Source organism: Peromyscus leucopus, chromosome 12 (assembly GCF_004664715.2).
Source record: "Peromyscus leucopus breed LL Stock chromosome 12, UCI_PerLeu_2.1, whole genome shotgun sequence".
NCBI classification, from domain to species: domain Eukaryota; kingdom Metazoa; phylum Chordata; class Mammalia; order Rodentia; family Cricetidae; genus Peromyscus; species Peromyscus leucopus.
The window spans coordinates 38,004,704-38,029,190 of NC_051073.1; the positions used below are offsets into that span (position 1 = coordinate 38,004,704).

At 42.9% G+C, this 24,487-nt stretch overlaps 1 protein-coding gene across 3 annotated transcripts; it reads right to left on the reverse strand.

The window, feature by feature from the left end:
- Positions 1-24: 24 nt before the first annotated feature.
- Positions 25-24,330, reverse strand: Riox2 (ribosomal oxygenase 2). Of its 3 annotated transcripts, none has more exons than XM_037209670.1 (10): positions 24,312-24,330; positions 17,095-17,556; positions 13,818-13,937; positions 12,473-12,601; positions 8,983-9,086; positions 5,161-5,263; positions 4,177-4,348; positions 2,285-2,373; positions 698-787; positions 25-247 (listed from the first exon to the last, which is right to left on the reverse strand). In XM_037209670.1, exons 2-10 carry the CDS (start codon positions 17,527-17,529, stop codon positions 89-91), a joined length of 1,401 nt encoding a protein of 466 aa, XP_037065565.1. In that variant the 5' UTR covers positions 17,530-17,556; positions 24,312-24,330; the 3' UTR covers positions 25-88. The 3 variants fall into 3 exon arrangements, with proteins under 3 accessions (XP_037065565.1, XP_028735278.1, XP_028735279.1); XM_028879445.2 differs by lacking the exon at positions 24,312-24,330 and adding an exon at positions 23,331-23,414; XM_028879446.2 differs by lacking the exon at positions 24,312-24,330 and adding an exon at positions 22,967-23,058.
- Positions 24,331-24,487: the final 157 nt, after the last annotated feature.

Genomic DNA, 24,487 nt, shown 5'->3' on the forward strand with positions numbered 1-24,487 from the left:
GCAACCATGCCTCCACCCAGGGTGTTAATCAGAATACCTTTTACTGAAGATATGTGCATAGAAAATAACAGTTGTCTGTATACAGGCACTAGAGTACTTGGATTAAACACTCCGTCCAGAGAGACACTGCCAGGTTGCTCTTTTCTTCATCTGTGTGAAGTTTCAGGTCCTTGATAGGCACTGCTGAACCGCTCCAGAGTTGCTTCAGAGCATCCATATGTGACAGAGGAAATCGAAGTCCATGAGTCTGAAGAGGGATTCATGTTTAGTATAAAAAAAAAAAATCACCTCATAGATTTTTGTATAAGCTTACGTAATTCTCACTTGGATAATATATACACACATATATATCATATCCTTCACAACTATGAAACTTGTTTTGGAAAAACTATTTCAACTGTAATTAGATAATTCACAAAAGTCATCAATTCCCATGTGAAAGCTTAGACTCAACAACATACTTTGAGAGTAAAATTGTGCAGAATGCTTGGCATTCATTCATCACACTTTTCCTATAAGGTCGCGTTGTGTTTTAAAGTTGCTATCTTAATTATCCCTGTGCAAGTATCCTATCAGTCAAGTAAAACCCGTCAGGTCTACACTGCACCTGTAAATGCACATGACCTGTCAATCACAAGTAATTATCCCAGCCATAACCCAAAGCACAGGAAAGACTATGTTTTCAGCTGGAACACACCTGTGCGTCCGCCTCATCTCCCATCATGTGCGTTTCTCTCAGGTTCTTTAGAGAATGATAGAGGTACACCATCTTTTGTTGAGCTTCATCCTTTAAAGATAATGTCAAGTTATCAACAAGAAAAATATGGAGGGCTTCAGTACTAGAAGGGTTTAAAAACAATTCACCACCATGGAAAATCTTTTAAGGGGAAACAGAGGGGTCCTCACTGTGTAGCTCTGGCTGGTTTGGACTGGCTATGTAGACTAGGCTGGCCTTTAATTCATATAGACTTGCCTGGAATTGGGCATACAGCATCATACCTAGTCACAATGAAAATGTTAAAGCCTTGGCCCTACAGTGAAATTTACTCAATTCTGTTCAGAATCCTCTGGGCACAAAGCTTCATATACAGCTGTGGATACTTGACATCGCTGTTTCATGTCAACATATCAGTAAGAGTTTCTTTCTGCCAGGCGGTGGTGGCGCACGCCTTTAATCCCAGCACTCGGGAGGCAGGTGGATGTCTGTGAATTCGAGGCCAGCCTGGTCTACAAAGCAAGTTCCAGGAAAGGCTTTGCAAAGCTACACAGAGAAACCCTGTCTCGAAAAACCAAAAAAAAAAAAAAAAAAAAAAAAAGTTTCTTCCTTGAACCATCTGCATTTTGTTCTATCAGAATTTGATATTCCTAAGAATAATTAAGTGGTCAATTGTTGAGAAATATGAGTTATGTAATTTACTAAAAATTCCATTTAAATTTCAGATCACAAATGATCTCTACTTCCTTCAGTCCCCAATCCTAAATGGGGTGCCTTATTTTTTCACAACCTTATCTTTCTTTGTCACTGCTTAGCTAAAGGCCTGGGGCAACAAACAATGTCTCACATTTATTAGGTATCAGAATCATCAGGATTTTTTAAAAACAAGGTATAAGTGTATATATCAGTGGTTTTATTTGTCATTCTTCTCCAGGCTTAGCCCTGATGGCTGTAACCTGGCTCTTTGCAGCCCCCTCAATGTTAGGAATTAACAGGTAAAGCCTTGGGTATAGAATAGTTCTCATAGACTTAGGATTGTTTGGGGGGCTTAAAAATTTTTTTATATATGGGTGCATGTATGTCTGCATACCACCTACATTCCTGGAACTTACTGAGGACAGAAGAGGACAATGAATGCCCTGAACTGGATGGTTGTGAGCTGCCTGAGAATCGAAACTGGGTTCTCTGAAAGAGTAGCAAGTGCTCTTAACTACTGAGCCATCACTCTAGCCACAGGAATTTACAATTTCAGGAAGCTTTCCTACTAGCCAGTTTGGAGAACCACTGAATAAAAAGGCCAAGAACAAGAGGGACTGAGACAGGGAAACTCAAAACAAGTTCTTCAGTTGTACATGAATGAGCAGTGTAGCCTACAGTAGATTAGGAAGCAAAGATCAGAAATACACTCACAGGAGAAGGAAGAGGACTCCGGGGTGAGGGTAAGCTCCTACACTGCCAACATGAAGGACAGTTTGGAACAGGAACTGTGAGACAGGCATTACCTGACTGGAGTAATTTGAGATTCATGGAAATAGTACGAACAGAGGAAATCTTTCTCTGAATACTCACAGATTGATTCTGATCTGGCCCTACTGTGATGACTATGTGGTCTTGAAACTGCAGTCTTATTGTGCTGTCCAACGTTGGGAACTTATCACCTAGAAAAGAAAACCAGCCATCAAAAAGAAACCAACAGGTTCATACTTGCTTGCAATGCATCTTTTAGCTCACATTCTCCCAAGCACTCACTCCAACATGTATGGTGATAATTAAAAGTGAAGCCTGTATCCCCATGGATCTCATTCTTATAGTGATACAGACGTATCATTAGGTAAATAATAATGCAAGTTAATAGTGAATTAGAGGGCTAGGTGTGGGGCTCAGTGGGAGGGTGCTTACCTAGCATGCACAAAGCCTGTATTCAATTCCCAACCTCACACACAAAGAGTACATTAAATAGGTACAAGTAAGCCCAAAGCACAGTGGATGGAAAGAACTGTTGCTCTCTGTGCGAATTCTCACCTCTCTACATTTGGGCTCTGGAAGGAATGAGCTGTGTGACAATGGCACATGATATAGTCCATGTAAGTGAAGCATTGTGTCCTTTAAGACCATTCACAGAACAAGACAGTGTACTTTTTCTAAAGTGAACTAGAATGAAAAGAACCACAAGAAACAAGCAGGCCTTATAGGTCAGCTGGTCTGCAAAGTATTAAAGAATCATAACTTTATTGACTATAGTAGCTAAACTAGGGAAACCATTACATAACCTTTCTGGAACATATGCAGGGATATTCAGCAAGTTTATGTTCTTGTAAAGATTAATACATTACTAGTAAAAAATGCTATTGTGAATAGATGCAATCAAAATCAAATTTTTAACTTCCTTCACAGACTGTACAATAAAGATATATGTATATACATTCATTGTAAGTAGGGACTTACATACTTTAGTGGTTGTCACCTTGTGATAGGTGAGACTTTTATAAGGAAAAGATTCTTGTTGACTCCGGGATAAAGGGCTAGCCCCAGTTAGCACTACATCTCAGCACTCTCTTCAATGCTATTTAACAGAACATCACTGTCAGCCAAAATCACCGTGACTGACTAATCAAAATGTAAAAGTACCACCCCTCATAACTGGGTCTGAACTCAAGCAAAACCAAAAACACTGCTCAAACTATTAGTGACCCAACACTCTACCCTGGTTCCAGTGAAGGTGCTGCTTATCGGCATCTTAATTCTCATACATTCTTCCCACTCAGTGGGTAATATCTAAAAGACCCATCTACTTCCAGACAGCACCACTCCATAACAATGTTTTTTTTTTTTTATGTGTCCTCTTGAAACTCTGAAATATCCTAGATTAAGACCACATCCTGTGAATCCTTTCTAATACAGTTTTACAGAGATAATCTACAATTTTCAATGTGTACAGCTTTCTGGTTACAACAAGTCAAAATATACAACTTTGAATTTGGGAGTGTGTTCTTAGTAGCTTTTGCTAAAGGACAGTGATAGCAGGTATCTGGCATTTTACCAGTTCAAGACTAGACCTGTCACTTACAGTCACCTACAACTTGGGAGATTCATGCTATCTTTGACCATTCTTTTTTTTACCTGGTGGTAACAGCATTTTTACATGCTTGCCTTAATTCTGACAAGATGTCAGTATTCAAGTTCTTAAACATTTTTAAAGATGATGAATTAACGACTACTCATAAATACATTCCTCAACCAAAATTAGTTATTTCCTGTCATACTGTAGGCAAGTTCTGAAAATGACTTGGGTGTAATGAGGACAGCATGTCTGTCAAACCACATACACTAAGGAGAGATTGCTGTCCACATGAAGCCTAAAACGTTTCATATGTTCCATCTGCTCCAAGTGGAGACGAGCCAGTAAATCATCAAGCATTCCCCATTACCCCAGGCACCCAGAAGGAAAAATCAAGCTCCACCTGGTTCCAACACATCTGATCCAGTTTCCTCACAGTAAGGGGGGAGTCTGTACACGATAAAATCCTTCTTCATATCTGATGACAGCAGTCCTTCTCTGTCCTCTAGACGGTCTGCAAGGGTCCTCAGAAAGCCACTCAACTTTCTTTTTTCAGCAGTTGGGGTTTCCATATGCTAAAAGTAAAGACGTGAACCTTGAACTGGATGCTGGTGGAGACAGGGCCAGGTCAGTTTTGACTGTAGTATGCTGAGCCTCAATCCCAACACTATTAGGCTAGCACCCGCTGACAGAAACTATGCCATTCCATGGTAGGGAGGGACAGCATGGACCTTAGGAAAAGGAAGCCTATTAATTCCTTGTGCACACTGTTCATCTTATACAGTCTATCATTTGTTAAAATGTAAATCAAAACAGTAACTAAAACCATTTTCAGAATTTTGCTTGGAGAAGGGGGTCCTTGGAAATATAGTATAGTCCAGGCTCTGTCTTTGGGAAGCAAGTCATTGATCACCTTAGGTAATGAAAGGAACCTTTGTTTGATTCAGCCCCAGTCAACTTACTAAAAGCTAGCCCAAGAGTACTACTCCTGCTGTTCCAAATGCAGAAATGGTCAGGAAACCAAGGAACATATCAAGGCCCAAGTCTGCATGTGCCTCTTCTCGAACTAGAAACCTGATGGGTGCTCTGTATAGACTTGTGGCCATGTTTATTTGTTCAACTATTTATTCAGCCAACACTCCCAGTCTTACTACTGCTGTGAAAACACACAAAACACCTTTGAACAACAGTCACAACTGGCCTCAGATGAATGGCCCCCCATGAAGCCACACTCCATCTGCTGTGTAAACCCAGCAGCTCAGCAGGCCAGCACAGAAGGCTAGCTCATTTGATCTGGGAAGAAGGTCCTTGGGTCCCTGGGAGGCAGAGCTTCACCTGGCCTAGTCCCTGGCTTGCCACCTCCATTTCTATCTGCTTCTGTTCTCACCATGAGCATCTTCAGGGGCATTCCAGTCCTTAATGCCACATCTTCCTTTGCAATGTCAAATACAAGCCCAGAAATGGAATCCAACAGGAAATCTCCCCATGAACTAGAACATGAAACAAGAAAATGAAAAACCAAAGTTGTTAATGAATAAACAAGATATGTAAATATCCATTACTACCAAAGCTGCCAACTGAGGTCTCACTTGCCCATTACCAGGGACTCAGAAAATTAAACAGACACTATCACAAAGAAGGAACTTCAAATGATTAGACTAAACACAGCCTCTAGAGGACAGTTTTATGGGAAATTTCAACACTCAATGACAAAGTCCTAGAAAAAAAACCTTACAGGCATTAAGTTCAACAGAAATACTTTTAAGGTGACAGACAAATCTCTGTACTTGAACAGTGAAATGCCACATTTTACTTAATAAGAGAGAAGCTGTTCCTCAGTAAAATACCCACCAACATCAACAGTTTAAAACAAAATTGATTTCTAATAATGGTTTTACTGGGGTACAGAGCAAGTCAGGGTCCAAAAATAACACCTAGAGATAACTAGCAGTGTTCAATTAACTTTGCCTCCTCTAAGGTAGTTAGAATTGTCTCATTTCCACCTCTGTGGCAGTTAGAATTAGCTCTTTCCCAACCATGTACCAGTTTAAGTAAGAAAAACACTCTGTGGGGTTGCTTTCTTTAAACACTGCTTAGCTTGTTTAAATTTCTCCGGTGTCACCAGCAGATTTCAAATTGAGGACTACATGCCAAGTGGAAAGTCACAGAATGGCTTCTGCTTCTCAAGTCAGGAAAACTGGCACTCTTCTTGCTTCCCATACTAGAAAAGTGGCCAAGGAGGGCACAAGAGCCTTTGAGACACATTTTCCCCAGAGCATCAACTATGTGGTGGTCACACTCATATGCGACTATGGCACAGCCTCCTTCACTCTTCCTGAAGACAGAGGACAGACGTGTATCTCTGAATAAGGAAAATACATGCTCCCTTTCCAGGGTTTTGGGTGGAAATCCTATGCCAATGGCTCATACAGGAATCTGATTGCAGAGAAAGTGTTCTTCTGAGAGTAATATTATCATCTTGGGAGTTGCCAAAAATCAGGAATAACACCACCTCCTCAGGGATTTGCTTTGTATTACCTAATTCACTCTGCAGGAGCCCACATAGCAGGCCCCTGCTATTTCAATGATGCCTCTTTGAGAGGCATTAAGTGGCTGTACACTTCCTTACCATAGTAGGAGCCCACATTCAGCGCACAGAAACACCTGTGGAAAGGCCTGGCTCTCAGATTACATTCCTCCATTCTAGCTCCTGTATTTCTTATCCAAATCCGAGTTCAGACTAGGTACAGCAACCACGGTGCCCACTCACAGTCCAGACCAGCAACCTGCAACCTGGAAAACTCTTCTCTAGCCCCAGATGATTAGTTTAAGGTAACAAAAGATGGATGAAATGGATGATAGGAATGGATGATAGCAATATCCACATGAGGTACAGAGGAAAAAGAGAGAGTGACCAAAAATGGGGCTGGCAAGATGGATCAATGAATAGAGGCACTTGCCAGGAAGGCCCGATTATGGCCCCTGGAACCCACAGTGGGTAGAGAACATAGCTAGACAGATAGCTCTAGCTCTAACGCTCTCGCTCTCACGTGCGCGCGCGCTCTCTCTCTCTCTCTCTCTCTCTCTCTCTCTCTCCTCCCTCCCTCCCTCCCTTTCTGTAGGTCTCTCTCACACACACACTAAAGAGGGCCTGGAGTGGTGAAAGGAACTTGAGGACTTAGTGTTGGTTCCCAACACAACCATACAGTGGCTCACAATTATCTGTAACTCTAAGTCCAAGGCACCTAACATCCTCTTGTGGCCTAAGAGGGCACCAGGTGTATATATATGCAGCACATATGTACATACATACATTCAGCCAAATACCAATATACAGAAAACAAAATAATCTTTAAAAACAAAAACAAAAAAAGAAAATAAGAAAAAGGAAACCAGATGGTAATGGAAAGAGAAATGAAAGAAAAGCAGGAGTTAAGAAAGCAAGAATTCTACCATGGAACCATCAATGCTCCCACCAAGCAGAATTAGGAGCAAGGGATTAACTGTGTGACTGTAATGATGGAGCACCAGAAGATACAGACATTTATAAGGCCAGCTATGTGATTGCCAAGGTTCACACTCTTCGGCCTGAACTTTCAGGGTTCCTATGACTCATTCTTAACTGTCCCTCCTCTTCTTTTTCCATGTGTGGGAATATGAGAGTATATTTGTCAGTGAGTGTGATTATATGCACATGACTGTGTGTGCATGCATGCTGAGGCCAGAACAGGATATCAGAGGTCCTGCTCTATCACTCTGCCATATTCCTTTGAGATAGGGTCTCTTAGAACCTGGAGCCATGATGGTAGCCAAGTCCCAGTGATTCCCTTGTTCCTACTGTCTATACCACAGTGGTTACAGATATATGCACACCATCCCAAACTCCTTTACCTTTCACAGGGATGCTGATTATCTCCACTCAGGTCCTCATGCTTGCATAGTAAGCAGCACTCTTCTCCACCGGGCCATCTCTCTATCTCCCCTGCTCATCTTCTCCACTGGGCCATCTCTCTATCTCCCCTGCTCATCTTCTCCACTGGGTCATCTCTCTATCTCCCCTGCTCATCTTGTCCACTGGGTCATCTCCCTATCTCCCCCTGCTCATCTTGACCACTGGGCCATCTCCCTATCTCCCCCTGCTCATCTTCTCCACTGGCCATCTCCCTATCTCCCCTGCTCATCTTCTCCACTGGCCATCTCTCTATCTCCCCTGCTCATCTTCTCCACTGGGCCATCTCTCTATCTCCCCTGCTCATCTTCTCCACTGGGCCATCTCTCTATCTCCCCTGCTCATCTTCTCCACTGGGCCATCTCTCTATCTCTCATCCTGCCCTGGCCATCTCTCTATCTGCTCATCTCCCTGCTCATCTCCCTGCTCATCTGCCACTGGGCCATCTCTCTATCTCCCCTGCTCATCTTGACCACTGGGCCATCTCTCTATCTCCCCTGCTCATCTTGACCACTGGGCCATCTCTCTATCTCCCCCTGCTCATCTTGACTGGTCTCAGAGATTTTCTGTTCTTTATCCAGTTAGGTATTTTCAAAAATGGAAACCTAATACAAATCTAGGCCTCCCAACTGTGTGCAAATAGCACTAACCTCAGGCCAGACAGGATGCAGCTACTTCCCCCAGTAAATCTCCTAAACACTGGGTGAGTTTCTCAGAGCAGTCATGAGGAAGTAGAGCTATACTTCCTAACTCGTTTTACAAGTTACTGCTTTTCAGTAGGAGGAACTTGATGTCCTTTGGTCTTGGAATGCCTTCTCCTACCTCCTGTGACCTTCTGACCCACACCTACTTAATCATCCATTAAGATTCACTCATCTGTATGTAAGTCTCCTCTGAGCCCATCCCTGATACTCAAGTTGAACTGAACATATTCTTCTAAGCTCCAGGGGTCTCTCTGCAAGCCTACTGTGATATACCCATAGCTATAGGTTTTCTGCTTTTCTGTTCCTTGCCTCTCGAAGGGACCCTCTATCCTCTATTTAGGCACTTTCCAGCATCCCTTACATACAGTGAGATCTATGAGGCTTACAGTAGGATATCTAGACAGGCTGACATGTCAAAGAATATGGATGTCAGTAAGAGAGGGAGCACAGAACAGGTAGTAGACAACTGCCTCAGGTCTATGCTGAATGTAGCTGCTGTGAGTGATAACTCAGAGCTGTCCTAAGATACTCAGTTAGTAGGAAGCAAAGGCCTTACTTGTTCTGATAGGTGCTAAGGGTCAGGTGAGTAGAGTGGACCAGGCCTGAAGGAGTATCTGCCTGATGAATGGTCCCTCTGGGCAAGTACAACAAATCACCAGGCTAAAGGAAGAAAGAGAGGTGGTAAGTACACATCATAGTCTCTTTTGATTTAAGAAGATAAACATGTTTTAAGTTCTACATTCTAGAAACCACTGTTCCAGGAACAGTCTGTGTGCTAGGCTCATGTGGTGTCTGTGAGCCTGACACAGTCTTTACTTTCAAGGAGACACCAGATATACCTGAAACTAACCCCACAGGATGAAGATGCAAAAAAAGGCAACACCCTGTTTCTGGGTGTCTACTCTCTCCCTCTGGTTAAGCTAGGGCTTTCAGTCATAGGACCAGTGAGACTTGCTTATCTGCCCCTTGCCTTAGTTTCTCTCTAAGATGGGACACTAGCCCCAAAGCCTACAGCACTATTCAGAGGATTAAGGAAATGTTGTTTCCAAGCACTGGGGCAGCAATGGGGTATGCTTTTATTAGTCACTGCCAGTCCTCATCTCAAGACTTTTCTTTAGGTCTTTCTGACAGCATCTTTATCATACCTACCTTGTACTCCTCAGAGTCTACACCAGCAAAGCATGCAGTGTAGAACATAAATAGATAGGTGGGTGGATGGATGGATGGATGGAAGGAAGGAAGGAAGGAAAATTATCCTATCTCTATCTAAACTGAAAACTAAACTGGATGTAATTAAACATGAGTAATTTTCATGGATGGGTAAGCTACTTCCAATCTCCCTTTCCTCTCTCCTACACTAATGACAGAAATACTCTGCTCTTACTTCTGCCCTGAGCTACCTTTGCCCTAATCTCATCCAGAATACAATATTCTGTGTAGTGACTAAGAAGAAAAGGCATCTTGAGCTGCTCACCTTCTCTTTCAAAGTACAGAAAGCAGTCAAGATCTGTTTAAAACCCAAGAGCCTGGGAAGCAGTGCTCAATACATCAGCTTAGAGGGAATTTAAAACATTTCCTTCAAAGCAAGAGAAAATATACGTGTGTCTGTGTACTTGTACATATATGTATAAAGTATACATGTTGAGTATGTAAGTATAAAAAGTGCGTGTATGTATGTGCATGCTATGGATATATTATGAAGTGTGCATGTATGTGTGAATGTATGTGTATGTGTTATGTATGTGTTTGTGTGTGTAGAGACATTCTTAAGGGTTTATTTCGCTGCTGGTTTACTCTATATATCAAAATGGCAGTACTTCAAGTAAATAAACATTTTTTTTTTTTTGACAATTACACTCATGTTTATCATTTCTGTGCTACCTGAAGGCCTTCATATATATACTTCAATATATACTTCATTCACTCCACAAGAATCAGAATACTGCCCTCAGGCCTTTCAGGAAAGACAAGGAGGCAGATCCCCCAACAGGAATGAAGTTCTGCCAACACTAGTAGACCCAACTTAAGACTTCTGACCTCTGGACTAAAATTAAATCTATGTTATTACAACAATCACTATGATAACAGAGACTTACAGAGACATACAGACATCTCATCCAAGGAATTTTATTATAAAGGAAGCATCAAAATGATATACTTCAATCCCCACAGCCTGCAGGGTAAATATTATGATCTCCTGATTTAGATAAATAGTTTATTTGCTAAAGGGCACTGTAGCTAAGTGACATCAGCTTAATTCAACTCTAACTATGCCACAGCCCCAAGCAGAGACTAGAGGGGCTTTTGCACCCTGAGACCCATAGACCCACTACCCAGGCTAGCACTAGAATAGCGGGATGGTTGGTAAGGGCTTTGGAAGTATCACTGCAGGCCCCTACTCCCGCCTCAGAGTGTGGTGGTTAGAAAAAGAATGGTTCTCATAGGTTTGTTTGTTTGAATACTTGGTTTCCAGTTGGTGGCTGCTTGGGAAGAATTAGAAGGTGTGGTCCTGTTGGAGGTGTGTCACTGGAGGCAGGCTTGAGGCTTTAAAAGCCTCCTGCCAAGCCCTGTGCCGCTCACGCTCTCGCGCGCTCGCTCTCTCTCGCTCGCGCGCTCGCTCTCTCTCTCTCTCTGCCTGTTTACAATATGAGACATGAGCTCTCAGCTGTTCTGTCACCCTGCCTTCACTACTCCATCATGGACTCCACCCCTCTGAACTCATAAGCCCAATTAAGTGCTTTCTTTTATTTATTTATTTATTTTATTTTTATTTTATTTTTTTTTGTTTTTCGAGACAGGGTTTCTCTGTGTAGCTTTGCGCCTTTCCTGGGACTCACTTGGTAGCCCAGGCTGGCCTTGAACTCACAGCGATCCGCCTGGCTCTGCCTCCCGAGTGCTGGGATTAAAGGCTTGCGCCACCACCGCCCGGCAAGTGCTTTCTTTTATAAGTTGCCTTGGTCATAGTGTTTTATCCCAGCAATAGGAGAGGAACTAAGACAGAGTCCACTTGAAGGAGCCTACTGAGGTATCTTTGGTTTACAGGCCCCACAACAGAGGAGAATGTGAGCAGTATATTAGGACAATGCATTCTGAATGGGTGCGATTATACTCTAATAATCTAGCAGGACAGAATTTTGGTCAATGAGCTATAGTCTGATGACAACTTATCAAGTGCACATAAAAACATTATTTATTCAAGTTTCCTAATAATAATATTAGGCACCCATCAAAAAACAAGGTACTGTTTCCTTCTAGCTTTTGGCAGGTAAATTTTAAAATCAAGAAAGAGATATAGACATAGATAAGAATTAGGTACTAGTTATACCCTAACGAAGCAAGAAATATGGGAACACTTAACTACACACAAATAGTTCCAATGTAAGAAAAGTATGTACGTTTTCTAATAAAGGGCATGAAGTTTACTTATGAAGGTATTCCTGCCTCTTTACATCCTTTATTCAAGACCACCTCCTGCCTGAGCCTGGCTATGTTCCCACCCAAGCGCACTGCAAGCAAGATGCCAAGGAACAATACATGGTCAAGCTACTTGGCTCCCTGAAGAAGGAACCCATGAGCACTTTTCTAGCTACTATTCATCTAGCAACGCTATGTTGGGGAGGGGAAGAGCTGCACTATCAGGAAGAAAAAGGTGGTACTGGAGTTTCTACCAAGAAAATGAAGGAAATCTTGGCTGTGTTGTGCTTACATGCTACTACTGACTTAAATGTGGAGAAACAGGTCAATGTCAAATCTTCCACTTTATTCTAGAGAAGTTGGCGATTCACTGAATTCAACTTATTTCTGCTGAGCTGGAACATACATGGAAATAGGGTTTTTTGGAAGATAAACAGAAGACTACCTTAGCTCACTTTTCTAAGACCTTACAGAAGCCACCTGGTCTGGAGGGCTACAGTGAGAGCTACCCATCCCTGGAATCCTCGGGATACATTCCCACAGGCATCTTTACACTACCTGGAAACTGCCTGAACTTGTCATAGCAACAGAGATAACCAGCTCCAGAGATGTGCCACATGCCCTTGCCATACCTTCAATATGAAGTCATGTGTTGGTGTGCCAATCCGTTCCTCGGGCTCCACGCTGTACTCACGTGCGAGGGGCACAGTTGGGGAGTAGAGGCGCCAGTGTTTCTCTCCCTCCAGCTGCACGATAAAAACCTACAGAAAGCCACAGACCCGAGAGCATGAGAAAGCTTCCTGACAAGCTGTGGGCAAGGAGCTTCTAAAACTTTCAAACATCAGAAATGCATGCCCCTTCTACAGACATATGCTGCCACCACTAGTAATCAGGAATCATGGTGTTGGACATTCATTCTTCTCACTTGTCAAGACATTGATGAGCTCTTTATATGCCACTAGCTTTTGAATCTTCTAACAGCTAGGCAGTAGAAATCATAATCTCAGATAGAAAAAATTGATATAAGTAAATGACCCAAAGCGTAAAAATTACAAGGATCCTTGGCAAATAGAAAAAATTAATAGTTTTTTTTTTTTTTTTTTTTCGAGACAGGGTTTCTCTGCGTAGTTTGCGCTTTCCTGGAGCTCACTTGGTAGCCCAGGCTGGCCTCGAACTCACAGCGATCCACCTGCTCTGCCTCCCGAGTGCTGGATTAAAGCGTGCGCCACCACCGCGCTAGTTTTTTATTCTTCATTGGGCTAAAATTGTCTTAATAGTCTACTAGGAATATTAAACACACACACACACACACACACACACACACACACACACACACACACACCACTGTTGGAAAATGTGTTTACATCAAATAGCTCTCAGGGGGAAAAAGGGATTTTTTGTTAATATCTGTGTTCACACCTTGTATAAGTACAAAAATAAAACTACAAAATACCCAAGCCAATGAGTTAACTTTTTTGGAAGCCACATAAGAATTAAATCAACACTTGCCAAGGTGCCAGGGCTTAAGTGTAACCAGGACCTTCATTCAAGCTGCACGAAGATTTTTACAAGTGGAAAAAATATACATACTGTTGGCAACCACTGAAATGGACAAAGTGAAAGCAAATGTAAGGACTGTGATCCACCTTACTTTCTTTATAATATTTTTTAGAAGTCATTTTTTGTTTGCTTTTATTAGAGAAAAAATCCTGTTTCTAAAGATTGTGACTGTCTTTGAATTAGCAAGGCTGAAGCCATGCCCCTGCTTTGAGAAAGAGCAGGAAACCAGTTTGCAGGGATATGCTTTGGCTCAACATCCCAACCTGGAGATGAGGTCAGGATCTCCAGAGGACACAGAAGAACAGCTACAGTCCTGGTCTACCAGCTCTCCAGAGCAATGACAACCCTGACAAGCCAACAAGCCTGGCTCTCAGCAGTTCCTGCTTTCCACCCTGGGCACTATGCTTCTTCTCTTACCTCAACATCATCATAATGTGGAGGGAGCCCCTGAGATCCTGCTGGAGTCATGTATATATTCGAGCCGACTAAGGAACCAAAGTAACATTCCAGCTTTTCCTGGATCCTCCAAAACTCATTCTTCAACAAAGAAAAAAGAAAAGGGGTGTGAATAGAAAATAAAGAAATGTTCTGTTCAGTTAGGATGTCTCTGTGATGCAATTTACAGGTCAGACAATTAAACAGTGCAAGGTTCCTCTGGAATCTTCAAATCTCTGCACACTCCTGGCAAAGGATATGAACAGGTAAGTGAGAGACTGGTCAGAAAGGCAATTCAATTGATACTTTTAAAAGCTTACTCTGGCTGTCAGGCACAGAATGGACGGCAGAACTTCAAGAGAGACTTACCTGGAAGCTACTGATTAAGCAGCAAAAGCAAGGAATGAGCAGAGTGGTTAGAGTGGCAGAGAAAAATGAAAAGGGGGAGACACACTGTGGAGGTGGAGAAGGACTCTGCAAACCAAAGGGGGAAAAGAGAAACAAGCTGCTTCTGGACTTGATCCATTTACTGAGATGGGAAAAGGCTCTGCTAAAGAGCCAATTGTCAGGGGCTGGGAAGTACGAGCTCAGCCAGTAAAGTGCCTGTCACACAGACATGGAGAGATGAGCTTGAATCCTTGGCACCCACTCAAAAAGCTGGACACAGTGTATGCCTTTAAGCCCAGCTCTAGAAAGGTGATGGCAGTCTAGCCTAAGTGGAGAGCGTCAGGTCCAATGAATGGTCCTGCTTCAAGAAAGAAAAAAGACAAAACATGATGGAGATGATGGAGGAAAATAGCCTTCACATACACACACATATACACACCTCACCTGTGTACCCCTCACCCACACACAAACACACATACCCCAACTACACTACCCACATATACACACAGCCCACCAGCACTCCCCTACACACACTCCACCCCCCAGATCACCCACAAATATACACACCCCACCAGTGCCCCCTACACACACACACAACACACACTCTACTTGCACCCCCCACCAATCCAAACACAGACCCCACCAGCACCCTCTCTTTTCTACACACACACACACACACACACACACACACACACACACACACACACACAGTTTCAGGAGGAAAAAAATGTTCTGGAAATGTTAGATTTGGGAAGCTACGATTTCCTATGGTGATGTTTTGAAGTCAGTCTGAGGCTCTAACAGGAAGTAAGGCCAGGAATTTACACCTGGGAACTCCTCAAGGGGAGCAGAACTGACAACCTGGGAAGGGGGACAGACAGAGGAGAGCAAGCTGAGTTAAACTCCTTCTCCAGTCACTCATCAGTGATAAGCAGCCTGAGGAACCCTACATGCCTGAGTTGAGAGGTCTGAGTTACCTAATACAGGTATGAGGAAGTCAGCAAGTAGGCCTTGTGGACAACAGTATAGCCTACTTTCTAAGTGCTTAACCCCTGCTAATTTAATACCCTTCATAATAATCCTGTCTCACAGGGTGGGAAAGATCATAACACCAGTTTACAAGTAAGGAAGCCAAAGCAAAAAGCACACCATCATTAACTGGAACCAAGACTCCAACCTGGGCAGCCTTTAAGACCTTTTGGATCGTGTTTGTGTGTGTGTGTGTGTGTGTGTGTGTGTGTGTGTGTGTGTGTGTGTGTGTAGGGGGCGCTCGTGGGGTGTGCATATGTATGGGTGAACCAAACCTTCAAGACAGTTTGCAAAAGGCAAGTCACATACTCTAAATATATTACAGAGACTAAGGCTTTAATACACAGGAACGCATAGTGACTGATGTTATAAACATTTGGTTTGTTGGGTACACCAGTGAACACAGAGAATTAGTTCTATCTCTGGACTGAAAGAATCCAGTGTTAATAACCGATGGGGAAGAATTGGGTCAGCATGGAAAAAGCTTTGAGAGACACCTTTAAGAATGAAGACCACTGGGTTTCCTTATTTATAGATCTCAGAGGTTCCTCTTAGCACAGGAAAACTAATTTAATGGCCTCCAAATAGCTCTGAAGAGTTAACAGAGCTCCCGAAGAGCCTAATTTATTTTGGAGAGAGGCAACAGGACCTGGCTCTCTAATTACTTGGTATCCGGCACCACTAAGAAGCCTTGGTTGGCTCTTGCTCTCTAGTGTCCCAAGAGATCTTTTAGGAATGTATAGGTAACTTTATGGCTCCCAATGCAAACATCAGTTATCACTAAGGGGGCGGGGGGAACACTGGTATGTAATTGATGAATCTATCTCTTTTCTTAAGGGTTACCCCAAATGCTACCAGTTCTGCATGTTTTCCCATTTATCTTGGCCCTCTGATTTTTATATCTTCAAACTGTGCCTATTAATAAAAGATGTAGAGTCAAACCATGTTGGTCAATGTTGCAGTTACAAGTTCTGTGACGGTGCTTTCTTTATAAAAGGATGCTATCCTCATTTACAATGACCACTCAGGAGCTCAGTGTCACAAGTTCTGTTATTAATGTTAACATGTCTTTCTTGGCTATCTACCTGGTAATAGCTCTGAAGCCTCCACTTGGAAAGATGTAGACAATAAAGGGAGATAACCTCAGTTTTCACCTTGATGCTACCATGTGCCTTAATCTACAGCAACAGAACAAAACACAGAGGGAGGAAATGCAAAAATTAAGCAGGTCATTAAACACACCCTAGAGGTGCAATGTTACTTTAATAAGGTTAGAAACTTGGGAATCTTTGGTTACTGCAGCTTTATGATACCTAAAACATCCACCTATCATTGTTGGAGATTCAAAATATCTAGCCAGAGACCAGGGAGATGGCTCAGTGGGTGAGAACACCCGCTGTACAAGCAGAAGAGCCTGAGTTAAGCTCCTTTGTATCCACGTCCAAGATGATGTAGCAAAGTATGTTTGTAATATTAGTACTGAGGAAATAGGAGGCGGAGACAGTCCCGCCCCCTTAGCTCACTGACTATCCAATCTAAACAAATGGTTAGCTCCAGGATCAGTGGGAAACCCTAACCTCAAACATATAAGGTGGAAAGCAATATAGGAAGATATCCAACATCTTTCTGTCCTCCAGACATGCCTACATGAGTGAGCACATTGCACACACAAATTTATCTAAAAGGTAATATATTCTCCCAAGTTCAAATGTATTTAAAGACCAAATAAATGCTATGAATTCTCAAAATAATCTTTATCCTCAAACCATATGTTCAGTCTTAATGTGTGGCCAAATGCTACCAGTTTCATACTGATGAGAATTTTGCTGTGGGGAGATGTTACCTTAAATCTCTGTGGTTGGTGAAACTGAACTGTTGCCCTCTTCTGATCAAAATCTTTTCTTAGCTGATGGAAGTGTACTTTGCCATCCTTATTTAAAACCTTCTTCTTCCCATTGATGCACCGGCAGACGTTCACATCTTTTCCATAATACAACCCTAGAAGGCAGAGCCTATTCAGATCTGAGAATCTGAACAGAGACTGGTAATATGTGGCCAGTGAAGGGTTATTCCTCTGAATGAGAAGAGGCTTTTGTTCCCAGAATTCCTTGAAAAAAGTCTCTACTGTGATAGGTGAGATTAAACTTTCAAAAAGAGCAGTGGGGCTGCTGAAATTTAATGCAGACGGACTGTCAGATACATCCATCTTCATCTGCTTGCAGGAAACAGACCCGTCTTCTTCCTTCCCATCCCCTGTAGGCTGTTCCTTCTTAGGCATTGTTCACAAGGAGGGAGGGAAGCAAACCTATCAACAGAATAAAGACATGGTTAGGTTGCAGGCGTGCACATATACACCATATGTGACCATTTGGCCTCGGAGAACTCCTCATCAGTCAGTACTACTCCTCCAGGATGAGACAGGCGTAAGCCAGTGTCATTTCTTCCAAGATGGTTCAACCGTAAACACCACTCAGTCTCTACAGTCATCTTAAGGAAAACACAATTTTCTTATGTATATAAGCACTAAGTCCTGGAAATCATTATTAATTAGGAAACTTGATTATCCCAAATTAAACCATTCAACTCTCTCACCAGTTCTTACTCAAAGGTTTAGTCTATGGCCATGGAAACAGTGAAGCCAAAGCCTCTTGAATTTGGCTGCAATCAGCACTATGTCCTGAATTTAATTAGATGCACTCTCTGTTATAAACACTTGAGACAGAATCAGGAACAGCTGTCTGATGCCAGGTGCTGCTCAACACAATACCATATTAAACCTTCCCAAGTAGAAGCCAATGTGCCCTGGGCAGTGGCATCACCTGGTGCCTGGAATAGGATTCTAAACAGTGGAAACTCCACTTTCAAGTGAGATTATTCTTGAGAACTGTCACTATCAGGGAACTCTCCCTCTGCCCATTAAAAAATAATAATAATAATAATAATAATAATAATAATAATAATGAGCTTTAAAAATGAAGGTTAAAAGCAGGTATATGACAGATCTTCAAAAAAATTTAACTTTTTAACTGAAACAAAACATCACCATCATTAGCCTCTAACACAGCAATTCTCCAATTCCATATGCACAAAGACACAGGGGCATCAAGTAGACCAGGTGTCCACGGTGATGACACTGCTGGTCGGTGGCACACATCTGGGTAGCCAAAGGACCAACATTCCCAAACATGCCCAAATGACAACTTTTGTTACTTATATAGGTCTCCCCCATGTGGAGACAAAAAACATAATTCAAAATATATAAATATTCATAGAATAAAAAAAAATTTACAAATATCATTTGCAAAAGTTTTTGGGACCAAAATGTTTGATTCTGGAATGCCTGCAAATATATAATGAGACATGTAGTCTAAACCTGAAATTGTATATTTGAGATAATCAACTAAAGGAGGCTTTCTTTTGGCCTAGTTTCAGGGGCTTTAGTCTATTGGATGGCTTTGTTGCCTGGAGCTTGAGGAGAGTCTCAACATCATAGCCAAGAGGATGTGATAAGTGCAGTTACCTCATGGTAGCAGGGAGGCAAAAAGAGGTTAGGGTACCTGTTGGGGAATATTAACTTAAAGTGTGTTACTTGTGTTTATATTGCATTTTTTTTTAACTCTGTGAAGCTGTGTTACTGTGCCTGTCTAAAACACCTGATGGTCTAATAAAAAAACTCAACAGCTAATAGTGAGGCAGGAGAAAGGATGGGTGGGGCTGACAGGCAAAAAGAATAGAAGAAATCTGGGAGAGTAGAGATCTAGGAACAAGAGAAGGAGGAGGACATCAGGGGCCAGACATTCAGCTACACAGCAAGCCACAGAGTAGGAGTAAAATAAGATTACAGAAGAAAGAAAAAGCAAAAGCCCAGAGGCAAAGGGTAGAAAGTATAATTTAAAGTTAAAAAAAAAAAAAAAGCTGGCTGGAAACAAGCCAAGCTAAGGCCAGGTATTTATAATTAAGAATAAGCCTCCATGTGATTTATTTGGGAGCTGGATGGTGGCCCCAAGAGTAAAAACAACCAACAACAGGTACCAACATCCCCTTCAAGGGCACCCTTCCATGAACTAACTTCTTTCTACCCAGGAGTGCCAGACAGAGGACAATAACCAAGCTGCTAGTACAAAGGCTGGAGAAAGGAGGACAAATTAAAACCAAAACCAAATTCATTTATGCTTCATACAGCTTATACACATAGCCTGGGGTAATTTTACGCCTTACTTTCATGTACCTCCAATTTGAAAAAAATAAGAAAAATTTTTTCTCTCATGGCATCATGTTGGTGCTTATTAGACTTTGGGGCATGTCAAATTTGGATTAGGAATGTTCAACCTGTATAGCTTTTCTTTTTTTTTTTTCTTTCTGATCCTGAGAAGAGGTCCTGATTCTCTGATTCCTGTTCAAATGCCTGCTCCCAAACACCACCAAGAATCCAAGAATCACAGTGCTTAGGAAACAATGAAACGTTCCTCAGGACTAGTAACTTAAAATGCTATGATTTCCTATTGTGTTGAGTTCCCAGGACTGCAAGAAAGCTGTCTTTTCTTCTTCTCACCATCTCTGGAGTAGCATTTAGCAGGTCTGTGGACTGATGAGTATTCTGGTCTGGGAAGTTCTAGAATGATCTGCAACAACTAATTTTTAAAAGACTTTAAAAATGCAACCCAGATGTAAATTGAATAAATTAAAAAGTGGAAAATGAACAAATATAAAACTCGAATGGGCCGGGCGGCAGTGGCGAAAACCTTTAATCCCAGCACTCGGGAGGCAGAGCCAGGCGGATCTCTGTCAGTTCGAGGCCAGCCTGGTCTATAGAGCAAGATCCAGGAAAGGCGCAAAGCTACACAGAGAAACCCTGTCTCGAAAAACCAAAAAACAAAATAAAGTAAAAATTCTAACAGTCTAATTTTAGCATCTAAATTTTGTTACACCAAGTAGCTCAGTTCTTTCAAAAAGCAGAGGACCATGGTGGCAAACTGTGACAAACTGACACTAACAACACAGAGCAGGAACTAAGGACAACTTGGAAAAAGATAAACTAAGGTTAAGACACGTGCTTTGGATATTCCTTTTGATTCAAACCAGACAGCTTCAATTTGGTGGAGCGGAAAAGTTTCCAGACAGGGTTTCTCTGTGTAGCCCTGACTGTCCTGGAACTCGCCTTGTAGACCAGGCTGGCCTCTAACTCCGAGATCTGCCTGCCTCTGCATCCGGAGTGCTGGGATTAAAGGCAAGCGCCACCACCCGGCTTCAATCTTAACCAAAGTAATCAAAGCTTTGGTGAGATAAAGATGGCTGGGATTCTGAAGAGATGTAGAAATACAAAATATGAAGACAGACTCAGTAAAGAACATTTGGTAGACAGTTAAGAAGGAAGGCTCTAACTCCTGTTCTTTTAAAAGCCAGCTTGTGGCTGATATTTCTGGAAAATTTTTACTACCATTAAATGAAAAAAAAAAAAAAAAGCAGCCCAAATATGTGACCAACACAGTAGACACTGTAAACCTGCCTTTCTTCTGTGGATCTGGAACTTTGGTACATGCCAAGCAGAGGCTGATCATCAGTCATCAACCTTCTCTCCCCCAAAACCCTTGTCACTAAGCCTCTAATAGCCTCGCAATGGTTTCCACCTGATGATACAACCAGGTTCTGGAACAACATTAGAAGACCCTTGGAATCTCGCGCCTGGCTACCCCAGGAATTCATCCCATGTACCTTTTTCCTGGGCTAATTAGTATCTCATGTAGTGAATGCTGAGCCCCTCATATTTAATTTTTAAAACGGTTAAGACTATTCTGTCACTAAAGGTGCTGTTTCCGTTAGGGTTATTACTGTGATGAGACACCATGACCCAAGTTACCTGGGGAGGAAAGAGTTTATTTGGTTGTCGTCATCGAAGGAAGTCAGGGCAGGATCCTGAAGGCAGGGGCTGATGCAGAAGCCATGGAGGGGTGCTTTTTACTGGTTTGCTCTCCATGTCTTGTTCAGCCTGCTTTTTTTTTTTTTTTTTTCCGGTTTTTGGAGACAGGGTTTCTCTGTGTAGTTTTGGTGCCTGTCTTGGCTGTCCTGGATCTCGCTCTGTAGACCAGGCTGGCCTCGAACTCACACAGATCCTCCTGGCTCTGCCTCCCAAGTGCTGGGAGTAAAGGCGTGCACCACCGCTGCCCAGCTCAGCCTACTCTCTTATAGAACCCAGAACCACTAGCTAAGGGAGGGTCACACACACAAGGGGCTGAGCCCTCTGCCATCAACCACTAATTAAGAAAATGCCTTACAACTGGATCTTACGGAGGCATTTTCTCAGTTGAGGTTCCCCAATTTCAGAGAATTCACTAGCCAGCACAAGTACCTTCCAGAGTAATCTTATATTTAAGGCACACATCTCATACTCTCACAACTGCTCAGTTTGACATTTGAAGATGAGAAACAAGTGAAAAGCTTGTTTCCTTAGGAATAACCTATGTGCATGGCTAAAATGCACAAAATACTTAAAAATAAAACCACTTAAGGATTTTTCCCACCTACAATCACCAACAAAAGATAACCCCAAGACTATAGAACTTACCTTGCCTACTATTACACCATCGATTCCCCCCCCCCCATATTCACACTAAAATGATCTGGACCTCAATTAGAAACTAACTCAGATGTTACTGGATAAATACATTAGATTTCACTTACAACACTCATTTTTGTTTGTTTGTTTTTACAGGTTTTGGAGGGCAGAGTAGACACACAGTTACCCCATTAAGCCTATCTCCAAATATCAAAAGTTCTAGAACTATTTCAGATGCAGTAAGAAGCACAAAGAGGAACAAAGACATTTCTTGGACTCCAGGAAACACAGTAATTAAATAAGAGACTGCTTTGTCTGGAATGGTGTAGTGCCTGCTTGTAAGCCCCATGGATCACACAGATAGAAATAACATTTCTTTCTATAAAGCTGGGGGGGGGAGCCCTAAAAGAGGAATTGTTTTCATTGAGTTGATTTAAAGCACTTAAAGGTAAAAAGACTTCCAAAAGAGTCCCAGTTTATAAACTGGGAACTGCCACACCACTGATAAACTCTACAAGAAAATAAATGTTGGCACTTGTACTATCGTTGACAAATTTAGAGTCTTTGCATTTTAGGGCACCCTAACTTTCCTATGGTAAAACAATTAAACACACCTGACAATAATTATATACTGTGGGCCTGAGAGATGCATGGCTCAGAGTTAGGTAAGGGCACTGGCTGGCCACCCTGACCTACCTGAGTCTAATCCCTGAGACCCACATAGTGGAAGGAAAGGACTCCCTCAAAGTGTCCTCCAGCCTTCACTGGCACACCATAACACGCATGCATCCACACACAACATAAATAAATAAAATGCAGAACTGTTAAAATTATATATATATTGCTTGTAACAAGATCACCGGGCTAACCTGAAGTAACTTTTTTTTTTTTTAAAGCACACAGAAAGTTTCATTAATTCAGAGATGTCTCACTGCCTGGCAGCTGTGTTTGGGGGCTTTATACAACCAGAATACAAACTGTGTCTTACTAATGTATGGGGAGGAGGGGGGGGGAGCGTGAGGTCACAAAAGATGCAGCCCCAAAGCAAAAAAGGCATCCTGATATAAAAAGGAGCTGGTCAAACACACTGCCCGGCACCGGAAGTTCAGATCACGACTGGTGGAACAGGAGCCGTGACTTCCTGAAACCTGTTCTTATTCACCTGTTGGATAACCCGGGGGGTCAGGCATGCCGTCTTCCGCACTTGTACCTACACGGACCTGGCAACCGAGGCCGCCCCCGGAGTCAGGGATGGGCGACAAACCCATGCCCCGCCTCCGTCGGTCGGCAGCTCTGCTTGGGGCCGTCCCCGCCTGCACGTGGCCCGCGCCCCTCCCCGCCGCCCGGGCTGCTGCGCGCGCAGCCTGGCTCGAGCACGCCGGCCAAACTCTCGTGCCGCCCGGTGCCGCCGACTCCGCGGTCCGCCCGTCCGCCAGCCGGCCTGGGCCCTCCGGAGCTGCACCCCCTCAGCCCGACCCCAGGCCACACACTGCAAGGCACGGCCCCACCAAAATCATCCCACTCACCCGACTCGGCCTGTTGCGCGTGTAGCGGCGAGCTGACCCGGTTACGGCATGGAGGGGCGTGGCGGCGTGGGCACGTCCAGGGCGTGCTCCCGCTCTGGACCCGCCCCCAGCAAGGCCCCGCCCCCCGAGCAGAGGCCCCGCCCCCTGGGCCTCTGGCAAAGACCCTGAACAAGAGCCCAGTCCCTGCCTATGCCTACTGGGCGTCCCCTGCGGAGTGTAGTTCTGCAGGCTTGAAACATAGGCCTCTGAACCTAAAAATCAGAGAATGTGAACGTTCTTTTTTATGGTTGATAACCTCCGAATCTGAAGTTAGGGGGAAATCTGTAAATCTGTAAATCCCTTTACTAACGCATATGAACATGCTTCTTGAGAGTGCTTCGTGCTTGCTTGGTCCAAAAAAAGATTCAAATTGTTTTTCATTATATATGGCTTTAATATTTATACAATTATTATTACCCTAATAATTTGGGTACCAACTATATTATTTAAACTTCATATATTTTATTCCAATTAAAAAAATTTATCGGCTTTTTTCATACAATATATTTTGATAATATTCTTTCCTCTCTCCCAACTCCTTCCAGATTCTCTGTACCTCCCTACCCACCCAATTCATGTTCTTTTTGATTAAAAAAAAAAAGAAAAATTAAAACAAACAAAACCCAAATGTCAAAAATTCCAAACAAAACAAAAAAGCACACGCAGAAAGCATGGAATCCATTTTTGTGTTAGTCAGCTACTCCTGAGTATGGAGCCTGCCCTAGAGTGTGGTCACTATATCCTTTGGAGAAAACCGATTTTCCCTATCCTAGTATGTATCAATTGCAAACAGTTTCTTGGTTAGGAACTCCCCTCTCAAGATCTAACTGAAGCGTGATCCTAATAGTCTTTTTCCCCTTAAGTCTTAATAATAAAAATCTGGAGTCAGATATTGGAGTAAAAGCTGAGAGTTCAAAGAATCAAAGGAGCAGCCACAGTTACCTCTTACTTCTCTGGCTCCTCAGACCGGAAAAAGGCCGAGCTCCTGTCTCTACCCCGCCTTATCACTTCCTGTCTCCGCCCAGACATGTCACTTCCTATCTCCGCCCAGCATGTCACTTCCTGTCTCCGCCCAGCTATGTCACTTCCTGTCTTCTGTCTGTACAGACCTCCAAACC